Raw genomic sequence first — 19,048 nt, 5'->3', positions numbered from 1 at the left:
GCACCCTTGTGTCCCCCTGCCTCCACACGAACCTGCATGTGCGAGAGCACTAACACACTAGAACAAGAATTAATCTGATAAAAACTTCAGCAAATTCACTTGAAGCCCCCTCCAGTTTTATTTCCCTAACCACTCAGTCAACAAAAGACACACACCAAAACAACAGCAAAGAAGCTACACTTTACAAAATATTTAATAAATACACAGTGGTAGAAATGGTTGGATTCTTGAATGAAGGGGCATCTGAGGACTCTCTCCATCACGGCTCCCAGCCCTTCCCTCCAGGCTGATGGGGTAACTGGAGACCCACCAAACCAGCAGACTCCTCCACTGAACGCTCACCCTTGCCATGAAATTCTTGATGGAGGGCCACATGTTGCCGGATGCTGCGCAAGAGGCAGAGATAGGTGGCAGCTTGGAAGTGAAGCTCATGCTGGGCTCTGCACAACTTCTCACTGGTGACCTAAAAACATCATTAACAAAGTCAGATGGTCTGGTACCACCCCGAAGTAGCCACATGCCCCCAGTGGACGATCTGATAAATGAGCTTCGTCTACAAAGTAACAGAATACAGATACACTTGATATGTAGTTAATATCTTCATAGAGCACTGTGTAATTAGGAAAGCTGACCTCCGGTTTGATATTGTTTTGTCACACAAAGATTCATACATTCCTAGCATCTGCTTCCTACCACAGGTTTTATTTGTAATTCAAACACCCAACACCAAGAAAACTAGCAGCAGTCTGGTGGTGGCGGCCCACACCTTTAATGCCAATAATCAAGGAGGCAGAGGTAGGTGGATCTCTAAGTTCAAGCCCAGCCTGATCTACAGAGCAAGTTCCAGGACAGCCAGGGTTACACAGGGAAACCCGGTGTAGAGGTTTAAAAAAAAAAAAAAAAAGACATGCTTTTCCTCCCTTTAAACAAATTAAGGCTGCTTTGTGTTTCCATGACTTGAACATGGCATATACCTTTAGTATGGGGATAGGGGGTGTATTAAAGAAATCACTGAAATGGTCACTCCATAGTGTGGTTTGTTGGTTTGGGTTTTGTTGTTGTTTGGAGACAGGGTTTCTCTGTGTAGCCCTAGATGTCCTGAAACTTGCTCTGTAGACTGGGCTGTCCTGAAACTCACAGGCCTGACTCTGCAGCCATGTGCCACTGCCACCACCAGGCTTATGGTGTGGTTTTTATTGTGAATAAGAGAAAATATCCAGAGGCATCTGGAAGAGTCCAGAGCAGAAAGAAAAAGATGCAGTAGACTGAACATGGCTAGGGCCACGAAAGAGCAAAAGACAGTGGATTTTGAGGAAAATGAATAGGTGGGGAGAAGGAACAGAGTGAGCTGGAACCACCTGGGAGCTGGGGTGGTGGTGGCATATAATGGGGCCAGGATGCTAGTGTAGGGGTTTGAAATGTATAACAAGTACTTATGAGCAGGGACTCTGATGTACAACCACAGATGCAATTCAACAGAGAGCCAGGTCTCTTCTGCCAGGAGTAACAGAAATGACTCCTTTGTGGGGTAGAAAATCTGTTTCACAAGTTCCTGAGGAGTACTGGCTCTTATATAACCTCCAGAAATCCTTATGTAGTCCAGCTTGAGCTCATTTCTGGATATATGGACTTCCTGAAACCTAACACCTTACACTCCAAAATCAGAAACTTATCTCAAAAATAAAGGTGCTGTACTCAATAACAGTAACATGAAAATCATATATATGTATGTATGTATGTGTGTGTGAAGTAAGTATGTTTTCATATTACTTAAACTTGTTTGTATAATTTAACCATCTGGAAAATCTGGATTCTAATGACTTTAACAAACTAGAAAGTCCATATTAATGTCCAGAGTAACTCCAAATCATGGTTGTTCTTCAAAATACTTGATTTTTAGTACTCTGCCCTTAACTATTTTGGGATTCCAAGGTTGTGAAAAAGGAGCAGGAACATCAAGAAATTGTGTATGGATGGGGATGTGTTTTACCCCTGGCACCACTGTATGTATAATTCCTTTTCTCAATCTGAATATCCAGTTAAAAATCTGAAAACTCGAGCATGTAATATTTAATGTACTACCAGAAGCACTCCCCTGATGGAATTAAAACTTTTTTAGAGACAAGGTCTTACTATGTAGCATGGACTGGCTAGATATGTGACACCACAATCATACCTGGGTCAAACTTAGTGTAGGGGGTGGGGGTGGGGAGAGTTCTTCTTTGAGAAAATGGTCTCACTTCTTATCCTAGCTGGCTTGAAAGTCACTGTCAGTAGGTAAGGACACTTGCTGCCAAACTCGATGCCCTGAGTTCAATCCCCCAGAACCCCTCAGTAGAGAAAGAACTGACTCCCCTACAGATTGTCCCCCGACCCCCACATGTTTGGCATGCACACCACCCCAAAAAGTAGATATATTAAAAGATGAGCCGGGCGGAGGTGGGGCATGCTTTAATCCTCGAGAGGCAGAGGCCAGCCTGGGTTACAAAGTGAGTTCCAGGAGAGGCGCCAAAGCTGTACAGAGAAAAACCCTGTCTTGAAAAACCAAAAAAAAAGATATCCTACTGGGTTGGGTTGCCTTGCCCAGCCTTGATGTGAGGGTTTGTGCCTGATCTTATTGTATCTTGTGCCGTGTTCAGCTGATGTCCCTGGGAGTCCTGCTCTTTTCTTTGGGAAGACAGGGCTGGGAGTGGATCTGGCTGGCCTGTAATGTTCTTTATAGACCAGGTTGGCCTTAACTCAGCTATCTACCTGCCTATGCTTCAGAAGTGCTGGGATTAAAGGTGTAGGTCAGCCCTGGAGTTTTAAGCATGAATTCTGGTGTTTTCCTGAAAAGTTTCTTTTGCTGGTACTGTTTTGGGGGTTTGTTTGTTTGTTTTGAGGCGAGGTTTCACTATGGAGCTCTGGCTGTCTTGGAATTCAACTCTAGAGCAGGCTGGCCTCAAACTGAGAGTGCTGGGATGAAAGGCAAGTGCCACCACTGCCAGATGCATCTTATTCTTGATATCTGGCTCAAGTTCTTCATACACACAGTCCCTCACATTATGACTTTTTAAAAGTGAAATGCATTTTAGTTGTAAGGTTTTGCATTGCTCAAATTCAGCAGTTAAGATGATTGCTCAAGAACATTAGGTTCCTTCCCCTAAATTCTAGTTCTCCTTATTCTTGTACAGGTAACTGTCCCTGAGCCTTAGCTGTCCCACTTGCATTTGATCTTGTCCAAAAGGCAGAGAACTGACCACTACCCCCATTTGGGAAATGAACCATCTTCCATTCCCTTCTGACTAAGAGGGATACGGAGTGTGGATTTCACAGTGGTACCTCCTAAGGTTCGCATGCTGTGTGTTTATGTTCGTTACAGCAGTAAAACATGAAACCTGGGGTTGGAGATGGCTCAGAGGTTACAAGCTCTGAGCACTGGCTGCTCTCCCAGAGGTCCCGAATTCAATTCCCAGCAACCACATGGAGGCTTACAACCATCTGTAATGAGATCTGGTGCCCTCTTCTGTCTGAACACTGTATATACATAGTAATCTTTATGATGCAGATAGGAGTGTAATCTCCTAATAGAATACAAGTCATTGCTTTTCTCAATGGTGATACTACATAAATAAAACACAGTACCCATACTTGAAGAACTCTCCAATATTCCCCACTTCACTGTCTTAAAAACTGCTTTTGTCTGGCCTATGCCTTTAATCCTTGAGCTCAGGAGGCAGAGGCAATCTGACACCTGAGTTCAAGGTCAATCTGGTTTACAGAGCAAATTCCTGGTCGGCCAACTTAATAGTGAAATTCTGTCTCCTCACACACACACACTTCCCGCCACACAAAAACATTGCTTCCTATAAAAACTTTAATGCGGAAAGTGTGGGGAGGGGGAGTGCCTATGCCCTTGTGCCTTTAAGTGTAAGACCCCTAGGGGCTACTTCATACAATGCCGGCCCTATTCCATTGCACACCCATGTACCCGACAAACCAATGAAATCGTCAGACAGCTCTACCCTGGTGGGTGGCAGATACGAAGTCCCTAAGAAGGTGCACCCCACGTGGCTTCTGGGTTAGGACGGGGACTTGAGACCACAGGCTAGCCCAGGGCCTGGGTTATGTGGTGAGGACCGCAGGTGGAGGACAGGTCTACTCAGACACGTCTGCCCTAAGACCTCGCCATCCCCTGCCCAGACCGCCCTCGTCTTCGCCTCCCGAGACCGGGGGCCCTCTGGACCCGGCTTCCGTACCCGATGTGCTCGGAAAGCCTTCACCAGGTACCGGTAGGCTGCTGTGTCGCGATACGGTCGCCCGGTGGCGGCGTTCAGGTAGCGCAGCTCCCGCAGAAGGCCTCTCAGAGTGCGCGCCGGGGACCCCAGGGCCGCCATCTTCCTGTCCTTGGCCAGCGGGTCCCCAGCCTGGCGCCCTCCCGGCACGGTGCTCGTTGGTACGGCCCGCTCCTTGGCGCTCCACAGCGCCGCCTACCGACGGCCCTGCGAGGGAAACGCCGAGGGGCGCTCTAGGGAGTTAGAAGAAAGGCAGAGGTAGCAGTCCTCCAGAACCCCTGCTGCTGCCGCTGCTGCCGCTGCTGCTGCTGCCGCTGCTGCCGCTGCTGCTGCTGCTGCATGCGGAAAAGATCTAACCATTTCTACCAGGGATGTCAAAACTAAACGCATACCCGCAACCCAGGGGAAGAGAACGGACTCGTATCCTGGTGTGGCAAACCGCACCCCTCAGCTAGTAAAGGCTCACAGTTTCTCTAGTTTTAAAACAAAATGGCCGGGCGATGGTGGCACACGCCTTTAATCCCAGCACTGGGGGGCACAGGCAGGCCGATGTATTGTGAGTTCAAGACCAGTTTGTTCCAAGACAGCCAGAGGTATATAGAGAGACTCTGTCTCAAAAATAGATACATAAATAAATAATAGATTTGAATCCTTTTTTATTTGGAAAAAGGAAACCACCCCAGATGGGACTCGAACCCACAATCCCTGGCTTAGGAGGCCAATGCCTTATCCATTAGGCCACTGGGGCTCTCTAGGCTGAGGCGCTCAAACACCATAATCAACTTGTTTCCTGTTTAGTACGTCACCACCTAATTTTCTTTTATCCTATCTCGGAGAACCAAACCTATTATCTGTAAGAGAGGGGAGCCTGCTGGGAAATGTAGTTTAGAAACCAAGAGCCCACGGTTTTAGCCCGCAAGCAGTAGGTGCAATGAAAGCAGAACCGGCTCCTGCTTTTGCTTACGTGTTCTTGTGTCTGAGCGTAGTGGAACTGCGCCTGCGCAATAGAGGGCCTGCAGGGATGCTGAACCAAACCCGCTGAGAAGACTGGCCCGCTCTTCCTTGCTCTGATTCTGCTCTCCATCAAATTTTCACCGGAAAAGCCAGGCCCCTTCCGATTGGGCTACTTTTCAGGGCTTGCCTTTGCTCTAGCTGGTCATTAGGTGGCGTTTGTGTAGTGGTTAGTTTCTGTTTCCGGTTGCAGTGCTGAGGCCATTTCCGCAGCCAGCAATGTGTTAAAATGCTTGTGTTTCGAATTTCCAAGCGGCTATAAACATAAGACGGCGGGAAATTAGTAGTTACCATAGTAGGAATTCATTGGGAATAATTTGGAGTTTTTCTGCTGGGTTTGTTCCTGATTGTATATACCTTGGACAAACCCACTGAGGGTCAGTGACTATTTTCTTTTTCCTTTTTTTTTTTGTTTTTTTTGTTTTGTTTTAAATGCAGGCCAGACAGGATCACACGCAGGTTACTTGGAAGCCGAAAGCCAGCGGTGTTTCTGTGGGAGTTGCGCTCTGCAGGAGCACAAGAGTGAGGTAGCCCTTCATTTACCAGGGAGCATATGTTGCTTGTTGATAATTTGCAATCTGGTAGAGAGAGACCCGGATAGTTTGCAGGTGGTACAGCGTTGAAGGACGAGTACTTTCTCTCTGAGGGTGGGGGTGGGGAGCCTTCCTGGCGGTTACAGGGAACTCAGACTTCAGAGCAAGGTCCTGGATGCCCTGTGAGGCTCACAGGTGTGGAGGCCACTCTGGAACACATTAGGTTTTACAATACGGCGGCGGGGCGGGGTCCGGGAGAAAAGGGAGGGAGGATAGTTCCTTCCAAAGCTTGGTTTCTCTGTCTGTCCGTCCGTCCATCCCTCCAGCTGTCTCTGTCTCCCCCTGATCGCCCTCCCACCCTTCCTTTCTCTCTCTCTCCCTCCCTCCCTCTTCCCTCCCTTTCTCTGTCTCCTCCCCCCTCCATTTATAAGAGCAGTTCAGTCTACTTAGGTTGCCAAACTAGACAGTGTCTCATTAGCTTCCTATATCTTAACCTTTGTCTAGCACCGACACTCCTTGTCACCCTCTGTTCGGGTATCTGAGCTAGACTCTTCCCCAGCCGACAGCCCACGTAATTTGGCTTGCTGGAGTGTATTTTAGAAGCTGCTCTAGGCCCTTATGCTTTATATGGCAAGGTTAAAATTACTTTCGTTGCAAATGGTGGCGCCCTTTGGAGATTGAGGCAGGAGAATCTCTGTGAGTTGGAAGCAATCCTGGATTACATAGTCCCAGCCTAAGTCTCAAGTAACATTTAAAAAAATAAAAAAATATTCACTTCTGTTAGAACCCAGACCAAATGCTGCTTAGTTGGTACCCATCTGAAACTGTGTCTCTAGTCCCTGGTGGCTGGTTCTGTGTACTGGCCCCAAGCTAACAGACGCTAAGCCAGGGGTTCTCAACCTGTGTGTCACAACCCCAACACAGGGGTCGTCTAAGACTATGGAAAACACAGATTTTTACATTACGATTCATAACAGTAGCAAAATTACAGTTCTGAAGTGGCAGCGAAAACAACTTTAAGGTTGGGGGTCACCACAGCATGAGGAAGTGTATTAAAGAGCCGAAGCATTAGGAAGGTTGAGAAGCGCTGTTCTAAGCTGTGTGGAGCTGCCAGTGACACACTGTATGATGGATACACATTAACAGAAGGGACTCCTCCTGCCTCTACATACTCCTCTGCACACACTCAAGATCACACTTCCTTCCTCCTCTCCCCGTCAAGCAGGAGGGAGAGAGTCTAGTTACAAGCCTGGACTGGAGTCTCATCAAGCCTTGATGTGGCACCTCACTCACCCTTTTCTCTGAAACCTATTAGAAGGCATACCCACTGTGACATTTGGGTGTGAACTGTCCTCGGATTCCCTTCCACACCGAAGACTGTCTGTGGGTTTGTGGCATTAATAAATTTCTTACCCAAAAAGACACTTACCCGAGTGTCCCCCTTGAGGCCCAAACCGTCAAGTTCCAGCTCTTTGCTGGTTCCCTTTACTTACCACATTATGTCCTGCTGTAGCTGGGTTCTTCCTCCCGCCTCCCCAAACTGTACCGAAGAGGAAAAAGCTCTGCCAGGCCCTCCTAGCAATGTGGCTTGAAGCTCCTAAAAAAGTGACAGACACTGAAGGGACTTCAGATTCAGTGCTCTGTGGCAGCTGGGAGCTGGAGACCTGAAAGCAAGGAACTGGTTGGTGGTGGTGGTGTACTCTCCCTCACAGTCCTCCTCTTCAGCTGTCAGCAAGGAGACAACCAGGAGCAAAAACGCAAAACCCCCAGCCAGCCCCAAACGGGCACGAGAAAGCTCCAGGAGCACTGGAGTGGGAACGGGCTACATTCCACAACAGATCAGACTGCCTTATGAATGAATGATCGTCTGTCGGAACCAGCCATGACAGCCGCTCCAGAGTGAAGATAATCAGAATGGTGCTGGAGTAACTGGAAACCAGTAGAAACTTCTGGGCATAAACTATCCCATCATACCTTTCTGCCTGCGAAGTACCCGTTTCCCTCCCACTGCTATAGTGAGAAGCAGACCCACATATCTTTTTTTTTTTTCTTTTTCTTTTTTTTCCGAGACAGGGTCTCTCTGTGTAGCTTTGGAGCCTGTCCTGGAACTCACTTGGTAGCCCAGGCTGGACTTGAACTCACAAAGATTCGCCTGGTCTGCCTCACGAGTGCTGGGATTAAAGGCATGCGCCACCACCACCCGGCTCTAGACCTACATATCTAATTGGAAACACTACACTTTTGGTGGGCTCAGTGTTCTTCCCATCTCCCTCTAGGTTTGATAGTTCTTTCCTGATTGGTCCCATTTTACACCTTATTTGCATGCACATATATTCAGCCAATCAGAATATATATAGTATTATATGTTAACATATATAATAATAAATACATATGATATAACAAATATGAATATGCCATATATAAATTATATAATTTGGTATGCATTATATAATACATATATATAATATATTTTATTTATATATATTTATATATAATAATATCTGTTATATATAATATAAGCAATTTATATATAGAAAATCAGAGTTGTGGGGCCTAGAGAGAGATTGTTGACATCACTCACAGCAGGCAGGATGGAGAAGAAGAGGAAGACTACCTTCAAAGCTTTCCACAGACATTTGTTTTAAGGCTCACAGAAGTCAGGGAGTTAAGTCAAGCCCCCAGTACTCCAGCCTCCAAGAGTCAACCTTGGCTGCAGGCAGGCAGAGGCAGAAGCTCATCCCTATTGCTGCTTCCTACTTTGAAGACCCACTGCTTCTGAGAGCTGTGACTCCAGCCTCACAGACCTGCTCTAGAACCCGTGGGACCTGTAGTGTTTCCCCTAGCTGTACGAGCTCTCGGCTGGCATCCTTTCGGTACAGGAGTTCCGCTCTCACTGCTGTGTTCCAGTTGTCGACGCTGTGCGGCCCCCTGGTTTTTCCATTAAAGTTGTTAATCCCAAGATAATAAAAGCCGGCCTTCTTTGTGTACCCTCTGCTATTTCTCAGCCTCATCATGGAGAGGGCAGGGAAAGAACCCAGTGGGAGCCAAGAGAGCCGACTCTGACATCTCGGAGGGCCTGGCACCGTTTGGCCCCGGTGGCATATTAATGCTCTATTGATGAGTGCAGAAGCCTTGATGAAGGTGAGTGTTGGATGTGGGGCTGGAGAGATGGCTCGGATGTGAAGGGCTGGGTCTGCTTTCCAGCGCCCGTGGCAGTCACAGCCCAGCCCAGTTCTGGGGAATCCTTCAGCCTCTTTCTGCCTCTGTGGCCAGGGCACTCAGAAGATGCACTTATATGTTCATGGAAAAACACTTATACACATAATAAAATAAATCTTTGAGAGAAAAAAAAAAGCCTTGATGAGGGGCTAGAGAGATAGCTCAGTGGTTAAGAACACTGCTTCTCTTCCTGAGGACCTGGGTTCTATTCCCATACCCACATGGCTGCTCACAGTGGTTTCATACCCTCCTATGCCTCTGTGGGTACCAAGCATCACACATGATGCACAGACATACATGAAGACAAACCAGCCATGCACATAAAATAAAAATAAATGTTAAAAATAAAAGAAGAAGCCGCCTTGATGATCCTGGTGAGCTGAGGAGTTTACCTACCCAGGACAGGCACAGCTCCTCTCTAGTGGTTGTTGCCAGGTAGGAGAATAAATCCATTGTTCTCAGAAGGGGATGGGATGCTGGAAATCTGTCTTTTAAAGTCTGTATCTTTCCTTCTGGACAATGTTAAAGCACTATGTGATGGTTAGTTTAGTTGTGAACTTGGACACAAGCCGAGTCTCCTAGGAAGAATGTCTCAATAACGGATGGACCAGGTTAGTCTGTGGGCATGTCTGTGGGGTTATCTTGAGTGCTTTAACTGGGTTGTGGTCCTGGACGGTGTAAATAGAGAGAGGAACGGAGCGCCTCGCAGCATGGACACTTTGATTTCTCTCTGCTCCTGCCTGGAGCTGTGAGCTAGCGGCTTCCGATTCCCGCCTTGACCTCCTGAAATGAGGTCCTGTAAACCTGGAACTTCGAGTGAAGGACACCCTTTCTTGCTTTTTGCCAGGACATTTCATCAAGCAACAGAAGTGAAATAAGGTATATTATATGTCAAACAAAAACCACTTAGTTCATAAGCTTCTAGTTGTGAAAATAAGGTATATTATATGTCAAACAAAAACCACTTAGTTCATAAGCTTCTAGTTGTGAAAATAAGGTATATTATATGTCAAACAAAAACCACTTAGTTCATAAGCTTCTAGTTGTGAAAATAAGGTATATTATATGTCAAACAAAAACCACTTAGTTCATAAGCTTCTAGTTGTGAAAAAGGAAGCAAAAAGAGGAGGTGGGCACAGGCAGTGTTGGCAGGCCTCTAATCTGAGCTCTTGGTAGGTGGAGGCAGAAGGATGAGGAGTTGAAGGCTAGCCTTGGGTACATGGCAGGTTCTGTGGCCAGCCCAGATATATGAGACTATCTTTAAAAACAGAGGCAGCAGGGGTGGAGGGTGGAGGGAAACAAGAATTGGAACACATGTAACATTAGCTAGCCAGAAAGAGTGGGGCCCTGGGGGAGAGGGAGGTAGATACGAGCAAGTAGAAGAGCGGGAGAGATATGAGCAAGAAACAAGGGCAGATGTAGGGGACATGCTGTAACAAAACCCATTGCTTTATAACAAAAAGTCAAAAGAAGAGCCTGGCCTGCCACCTGCAACCCTGTCACTCAGGAGGAAACAGAGACAAGAAGGCTGTCAAAACTTTGAGGCCAGCCCAGTCTCTCAAATGGTTTCCACTTGATCAGAGACATCGTGGTTCAAAAACAAGAACGAAGCAGAGGCTACACAGGGGGAGGGCGGTGCACACAAACGGTCAGTAGAAGTGGAAACGGGTCATGTGAGCTTCTTGGGGACAGAAGTGACACGGGTTGCCTGTCTTACCTTCAGAAAAAAAGCTCCAGGGTCAGTTCCCAGCACCAATATGGCCGCTCACAACTGTCAATCACTCCAGGTCTAGAGGATCCAGAGCCCCCTCTGGCCTCCAAGGGCATTGCGTGCACATGGTATACAGATACACATGCAAGCGAAACACCCACACACATGAAATAAAATAAAAATGAATCCTTACTAGAAAGGGAAAAAGCTCCTAAGAATAAATGTCAACAGCATTACATTTCAATAAATACAAACAGTTAGATACTACAAAGGCATGATTTATCACATGAGATTCTGCTCAAAGCTCAGTCTTGCTGGACTTGGTGGAGCAGGACTGGATATGCAAGAGACTGAGATGCGAAGGTCAAAATTTTGAGGCCAGCCTGAACAAATAAACTCAGGCCAGTCACAACTGCCTAGAACTCAAGCTCCATAGAATGTGATGCCCCCTTCTGGCCTCCCTGGGGACTTGCACTCCTGTGTACAAACACATACACATCTCTCTATCTAGCATCTATCTATCTATCTATCTCTATCAATCTATCTACCTATCTATCTCTATCAATCTATCTATCATCTATCTATCTATGTATCTATCATCTATCTATCTATCATCTATCTATCTATCTATCTCTATCAATCTATCTATCAATCTGTCATCTATCTATGTATCTATCATCTATCTATCTATTTATCTATATTTTTAGTTAAATAACAAAAGGATATAGATAAAAGACACACTGTCTTTTATCTTCCTTTTAGCTGAGGCTGGACTGGAACTCTCTATCTCTGCTGAGGTTAACCTAGAACTCCTGATTCTCCTACTCCACCCCCAACTGCTGGGATTACAACTCTGTGCCCTTACTCCAGGTTAACTGTTTTTGTTTGTTTGGTTTGGTTTGGGTTTTGGGTTTTGGTGGTGGTTGTTGTTGTTTTGGCATTTTGTTTTGCTTTGTTTTGTTTTTTGATTTTTCAAGACAGGGTTTCTCTGTGTAACCCTGGCTGTCCTAGAACTCACTCTGTAGGCCAAACTGGCCTCAAACTCACAGAAATCTACCTGCCTCTGCCTCCTGGGTGCTGGGATGAAAGGCGTGTGCCATCACCACCCAGCGAGTTAATTTTCCTTAAGCTATTTATTTATTTACTTTTTGTTACTTTGATACAGGATCTTGGTATAAAGCCTAGGCTGCCCTGGAACTTGCCATATAGCCCAGGCAGTCTTTGAATTTGATTCACTTACATCAGCCCTCTAAGTACTGGGATGACAAACATAAATCATCATGCTTGGCTTACTAATTTTGTTTTTACCATCTGTATATAAACTATGTGAATCTATCATTTTCTGACTGATTCTAATAAGTTTAGCAAGCCAGGCCAGCAACTATGGCAGTTTTAGGCATGGAGGTGTTGACCACTTGAAACATAATCTGAACGTGAAAGACACTACATTACATTTGGAGTCACTCTTGATGTGCAAACCATACTTATAAAAACACTGATTTAAGGCGGGTAGGGTGGTGAACATGCATGAGCCCAGCACTCGGGAGGCAGAGGCAAAATGATCTCTGAGTTCCAGGCCAGACTGGTCTACAGAGTGAGTTCCAGGATGGCCAGGCTACACAGAGAAACCCCGTCTCAAAAAAACCAAAGGAAACAATCAAAAAACCCACTGATTTAAATGTCCACTAACAGAAATGAATAGAGAAAACATAGCATCTTAGGCTAGGGAGATGGCTCGGTGGATACAATGTTTGTTGCTCTAATATGAAGACCTGAGTTTGGATCTTCAGTACCCATGACTCTAGCACTAGGGAGGAGTAGACAGGGAGATCTCTAGGCTTCACTGGCCAGACAGCCTAGCCGAAGCGCCAAGTTCCAGGTTCAGTGAGCAATCCTGTCTCAAAAGATAAGGTGTAGAAGATACTCAAAGTCAACTTTGGGCCTCCATTCATGCACACACAAATGAGCATACTGGCACACACATACCAACATTTTTTTTGTTTTGGTTTTTGAGATAGGTTTCTCTGTACACCTCTGGCTGTCCTGGAACTTGCTCTGTAGACCACACTGGCCTCAAACTCAGAGATTTTTCTGCCTCTGTCTCCCAAGTGCTGGGATTAAAGGCATGTACCACCATCATCCAGCACACAAATTTTATTAAATAAAACAAACATGGAGCTGGAGAGATGACTCAGTTGTTAAGAGTGCATACTGTTCTTCCAGAGGACCTGAGTTCAGTTTCCAGCACACACATAAGGTGGCTCACAGCCTCCCATTAACTCCAGCTTCAGAGGATCTGACTTGGGCACCTGCACTCACATATACATACATCTAACACACACACACACATGCACACAATTAAATATAAATCAGCCGGGCATTGTGGCAGATGCCTTTAATCCCAGCACTCAGGAGGGAGAGGCAAGCAGATTTCTGAGTTCAAGCACAGTTTGTTCTACAAAGTGAGTTCTAGGACATCCAGGGTTACACAGAATAACCCTTTCTCAAAAATCAATCAGTCATCAATCAATCAATCTGTCTTAGTTAGGGTCACTATTGCTGTGGTGAAACATCATGACCAAAGCAATTTAGGGAGGAAAGGATTTACTTGGCTTAACTTCCATGACATCCTTCATCATCAAAGGAAGTCAGGACAGGAACCCAAACAGGACAGGAACCTGGAGGCAGGAGCTGATGCAGAGGCCACAGAAGAGTGCTGTTTACTGGTTTGCTCCTCTTAGCTTGCTCAGCCTGCTTTCTTGTAGAACCCAGGACCACCAGCCCAGGCATGGCACCACCCACCATGGACTGGGCCCTCCCACATCAATCACTAATTAAGGAAATGCCCTACAGGCTTGCCCATAGCCTGATCTCATGGAGGCATTTTTTTTTCCCAGTTGAGACTCCTTCCCCTCTGGTAACTCTATCGTATCAAGTTGACATAAAACTAGCCAGTAAAAAAAGTCTTTTTAAAAATATACACATAAGCTGGGCAGTGGTTGCGAACATCTTTAATCCCAGCACTTGGGAGGCAGAGGCAGGTGGATCTCAGTGAGTTCGAGGCTAGCCTGGTCTACAAAGTAAGTTCCAGGACACCCAGGACTGTTGCTACACAGTGAAACCCTGTCTCAAAAACAAACAAACAAACAAAAAACCCACATAAAACAAACAAACACACAAAATGTGGTATGTCCAGATGGTGGAATATTACTTATCAATAAAAGGGACAAATAAGTGATTCATGCAGAAATATGAACAGATATCAAAATCATCACCCTGAGAAAAGCAAGACACAAAACTGGTAGACATTTGTGTAAGATGTAAATTAATCTGTGGTGATAGGAGCCCAGTCAGATGACTCAGCAGGTAAAGGCATTGTTGTCAAGCTTAATGGCCTGTGTTTGATCCCCAAGACCCACACTGTGGAAGGAAGGAATAAACTCCTACAAGTTGTCCTCCGACCTCCACACACACATTGTGGCCCACACACACCTTGTCTTAGCCAGTGTTCTATTGCTGTGAAGAGACACCATGACCACGGCGACTCTTAGAATAAAAAGCATTTAATTGAGGGTTGCTTACAATTTCAGAGATTTAGATCAATATCATTGTTGGGGATCTCCCCTCCAGACCCCACCCAAAGAAAGCCCAACGAGCAGCGACTCCTCCCCCGGAGCTCCTCAAGACCACCTGTTGTTCAAATCTTAGATGGTCTTTTAATAAAAATCCCAGAGCCAGATATTGGGGTGAAAACTGAAAGATCAGAGAATCAGAGCAAGCCACAGCCAACCTCACCTCATCAACTCCTCAGCCGATCCTGTTTCCTTTGACTGAAAACCTCTGAGTGCTCACCCCAAAGGATCTCAGCTGAACTGCCTTAGTTCCTGTTTCCTCACACTTTATATACCTTTCTCCGCCCAGCCATGTCACTTCCTGTGATTAAAGGCATGTGTGCTTCCCAGTACTGGGATTAAAGGTGTGTGCCACCACTGCCTGGCTCTGTTCCCAGTGTGGCTTTGATGGATCTCTGCCTCCTGAGTGGTAGGATTAAGGGTGTGTGCCACCATTGTCTGGCCTCTATGTCTAATCTAGTGGCTGGCTCTGCCCTCTGATCCCCAGGCAAGTTTATTGGGGTCCACAATATATCACTACAACCACCTACAGGGAATTTAAGACCTGGCCCCCAGACTTCCTTCCCCTAGTGGTTTCCCCTCGTGGTTTCTCCTCTTCCCCTGGGACCACCTGGAAATGTTCGATTAGATGTTCATTGTTAAGGGGAGTTGGTTACAAGTTGTTATTGGTAATGGTCAGGAAAATAGCTGAACAAATGAGTTTAGATTCAGGGTTCTTGTTTTGAAAAGAAAAAAGGGGGATATAGATATGATAAAATAGAAGGGTAGATTATTGAACCTACCCTGGAAAGAACAGGGGAATATAGAAATAGGATAAAAAGGCAGATCATTAAATCTACTTTTAAACCAAAAGAACAACTACTAGTTTTAAATATTTTACATTGATATGAATTTTTGTATATTGATACAAAGTTGAGATTATTTTTGTTAGAACATACTGTACATACATTTCTAATTTTGTTCAAGTTATTGTACCTATACATCTCGTTTAACAATGTAATGCAAATTGTTAGTCCTTGAAAGTTATTATTACAAACTATTTAGGATAATAAAGAAATGAAGGTTAGTAGCTAGTCACCTATTACAATTAAACTTGTATTAATTTTAAGTATGTTTTTTAAGGCCAAACAGATATGTTTTAGGTAGACAGGTCATCTTCAAACACTTCAGAGATCTACAGAATGTGACATTTAAGATGTTTTAATAACATAGGTTTTTTTTTTTAGGACAATGAGACATGTCTGCTCCTGGTAGCACCTATCTACTTCAGAGAAGCTGATGGGCATTGAAGAAACTCCATATGGAGCTTACTTTCTTTGTGGCAAAAGTTAGCCACTGGGCAAGAAAGTACCCTTGCCTTGACTGCTGACAGTATGCTGTCCAAATGGACAAGCAGGACACAAAAGAAAGGACTGCCAAACCTTGTCAAGACAAGGTAGGACAGCCCTTCAGAAAGTCCTGCTTCACAGAAAAGTCTGTCAGATATGCTAGGCCTGTAGGCTGAAGATGGATGCCCCGAAGTTGCAAAAGAACCTTGGGTGATGGTCCAGGTTGCCAGCTGTTTCTGTCATTTCTCATGTTTTTTTGTAAGTCACTTGTTTGCACTTCCTGTTTATTTAGGTAATATTATTTCCTTCTCAGGTCTCTGATGGAGTTGAAGACTTTATAGTTAAAAATTTCCTTGTTACCAGATTCAGAAAAGAAATTCACTAAAGAAGTGTAAAGTGTGTAAGGTTGAGAGACATGAAAAGATAATTTTGGTAATGCAAGTTAGAATAGAAAGTGAATTAGGTACAACCTTTTGGACTCAACAAGATAGGATAGATAGAGTATTTTCTCTGAATCTGTCAAATGTTTAGGGACTAGACATTGTTGATGTAATTATCGCCTGTATATATTGTATAGTTATTGCACTTATTGTATATCGTTTTTCTTATATTAGTTATAACCTTCTTTTCCCATTTTAGACAAAAAGGGGAAATGTGGTGATGTTTTGTTTGTGCTCTAACAAATAAAGATTGCGTGGAGATCAGAGGACAGAGCTAGCCACTAGTTAACCATAGAGGCCAGGCAGCGGTGGCACACACTTTTAATCCAAGCACTAGGGAGGAGGAAACAGGAAGTGATATAGCTGGACAGAGAGAGGAACATAAGGAAGGCTGAGACAGGACCTCAGCCCCTTTTCAGGCTGAGGAGTTGGTGAGGTAAGAAGTGGCTGTGGCTTGTCTCTCTGATCTTTCAGCATTTACCTCTATATTTGACTCTGGGTTTTTATTATTAAGACCAATTAGAATTTGTGCTACAGCCAGGCAGTGGTGGCACACACCTTTAATCCCAATGCTCGGGGAGGCAGAGGCAGGTGGATCTCTGTGAGTTCGAGGCCAGCCTGGGCTACAGAGTGTGTTTCAGGAAAGGTGCAAAGCTACACAGAGAAACCCTGTCTCAAAAAAACAAAAAACACACACACAAAAAAAAGAATTTGTTACAGTTCCTCTTCCAGGTGATTAAACATTCAAATACATAAGCCAATGGCAGTCATTCTTATGCAAACCACCACCCCTATACCCTACACAAAATATATAAATAATAAATGTAATAATCTATGGTGACTAAACATTTTGATTTTTGGTGTGATTTCACGATGCTATAATTATCAGAAACCAATGATTAATTCAAACAGAGGACAGTAAATTTTATATAATTTTTTTGGTAATTGTAATTTTACTATCCCAAACACACAAGATACTTGGGTTCCATGTAGACCAGCTATCTGCTCCTTCTGGCCTGATTTCCTGCCTGTATTGATTTAGAACTAGCTAGCTTGCTGTAGCAGAGGCCTCAAACAAACACATAGTGACTTTAAAAAAATATCTTTTATTCTTTGACAATTTCACACATGTAAATAATGCATGTTGACCATGTGCACACCCAACTCCTTCCTCCCCCTCCTCAGGAGTCCCCATCTCATCCTCCCCACTTGCCCCAGGAAGCCCCAACACTCCCTTCATATTCTCTCCTCCTTTTTCATTACTCATAACGCTCTGAGTCCAATTAGTGCTGCCTGTTGGGCTGTTGGCAGATTTTATTGACTTATCTTGGGCAGGCTTATGCAGGTAATCTATAGCTGCAGCGAATTCAGGAGAGCAGTGACCGTGTCTTGTCCACAAGATAGTGTTTCACATCACATCTTGTGGATCCAAATTCTTTCCAGCCCTCTTCTGAGATGTTCCCTAAGCCTTAGTGGGGCCAGGGTCATATGTGGAGGTCTCTGTGACCTTCACAACTAGCCGAGTGACATCAGCAGGAAGCATGAAGGCAGTTTAGTTTAACATGACTCAGTAGCCAGTATTGGTCCAAACTTCTGTGGTCTGACCCCGAGTAGTATATTTTAAGTATATTTAAGCACAGCACAATTTGGTGGAAACTATTCTGGTGATAATTTACTCAGTCCCACATGCGCAACAAAGCATACATAAATCTCCTTGAGGAACAAAGTAAGCTAAATACATATCAGATATGACTCCATCGAAACTCTTTGTAAAGTCCATAAATATAGGTTCTGTAAGTTGACTGAGTAAAACAAATTTATGATAAGGGTCTGGGGAAGGGTCCAATGCTAGAAAAGTCTCTGGTCACATAGTGCAAAGGTCACCAGGCTAGTAAATACATCTGCTTCTAGTCTTCCAGGCCAGTAAATACAGCTGCTTCCAGTCTTCCAGGCAGATAACAGATTTTTGCCTTCCAACACCATGTGCTTAACATTCCAAGTTCCCCTAGTGTTTCTCTGTGAGCACAAAGACCTCCATGCCTCCTATGGATATAATATCCCAATTGTGTTGAGCATTCAATAGACATATATCAGCCGGGCGATGGTGGCGCACGCCTTTAATCCCAGCACTCGGGAGGCAGAGGCAGGAGGATCTCTGTGAGTTCGAGGCCAGCCTGGTCTACAGAGCGAGATCCAGGAAAGGCGCACAGCTACACAGAGAAACCCTGTCTCGAAAAACCAAAAAAAAAAAAAATAAAAATAAAATAGACATATATCCTCATCACTTTGACCAGTTACAAGTCTCTTAACGCATTAACTGTTGGGCACTGCAGAGAGAAGCTTTTCTTCCCTGGGTTGAGGGATGCAAGCAAAAATACTTAGGAAGCAGTTTGATAACGTGCCATTTAGCAAAAACAACAGAACTAGGTTTCTCCCTATGGCCTATGACCTTCCAAGCCATGGCTCAGGTTTGCAGCACCAGGCCTGGATTCATTCCTGTGGAACAGGCCTCAAATTCAGTCCAAAAGCAGTGGTTACTAATAGGTTTCTGTATCTCGATAACAGGTTTCTCTGCTGACACAGTAAACCAGATCAAGCCAAATTGAAAAAGTAAAGGAACAGGTTTATTTGAGCAAAGCAACTCCTGGATGGGTTCTCCAGTCCCAGAGACTGAGGCAGGAGAAGTCACGCCTCTCTGAACTAAAGCAGGGAACTTAGACAGCCTGTAGGTGAGGGGTGATGACGAGTCTGCCACAAGCTGGGTCTGCGCCCAGTTATGGTCAAAAACTGAGCACTTTAGGAGGGGACTTGGGCTGCTGGCAACTTCAGGAGAAGAGCTGCCACAGCCACCAAGGATGCGGAACTGGGCTTTTCGGTGCCTTTTCTTTCTTGGAGATTCT

At 45.0% G+C, this 19,048-nt stretch overlaps 1 protein-coding gene and 1 non-coding gene across 2 annotated transcripts; both read right to left on the bottom strand.

Annotated features, from left to right (window-relative positions):
- Positions 1 to 175: 175 nt before the first annotated feature.
- Positions 176 to 5,348, bottom strand: Fmc1 (formation of mitochondrial complex V assembly factor 1 homolog). Its single transcript, XM_052720918.1, has 3 exons — positions 5,239 to 5,348; positions 4,239 to 4,507; positions 176 to 463 (listed from the first exon to the last, which is right to left on the bottom strand). The coding sequence occupies exons 2-3, from the start codon at positions 4,374 to 4,376 to the stop codon at positions 260 to 262; spliced, it is 342 nt and encodes a 113-aa protein (XP_052576878.1). The 5' UTR covers positions 4,377 to 4,507; positions 5,239 to 5,348; the 3' UTR covers positions 176 to 259.
- On the bottom strand, positions 4,950 to 5,022 carry Trnar-ccu (transfer RNA arginine (anticodon CCU)). The gene has a single exon. It is a non-coding gene; the product is annotated as a tRNA-Arg (tRNA).
- Positions 5,349 to 19,048: the final 13,700 nt, after the last annotated feature.

The sequence above is a fragment of the Peromyscus californicus genome, unplaced genomic scaffold (genome assembly GCF_007827085.1).
Source record: "Peromyscus californicus insignis strain IS unplaced genomic scaffold, ASM782708v3 Scaffold_6__1_contigs__length_162567912, whole genome shotgun sequence".
Taxonomy (NCBI): Eukaryota; Metazoa; Chordata; class Mammalia; order Rodentia; family Cricetidae; genus Peromyscus; species Peromyscus californicus.
Note: the sequence above shows the minus strand (reverse complement) of the source record. Positions and strands in the feature narration are given on the sequence as shown.

Bases quoted from the DNA above. Each gene is read 5' to 3' on its own strand.
- Fmc1 (XM_052720918.1), bottom strand. From the start codon at position 4,376: ATGGCGGCCCTGGGGTCCCCGGCGCGCACTCTGAGAGGCCTTCTGCGG. The intron at 464-4,238 runs GTACGGAAGCCG...TGATGTTTTTAG, and splicing joins AGGCTTTCCGAGCACATCGG to GTCACCAGTGAGAAGTTGTG.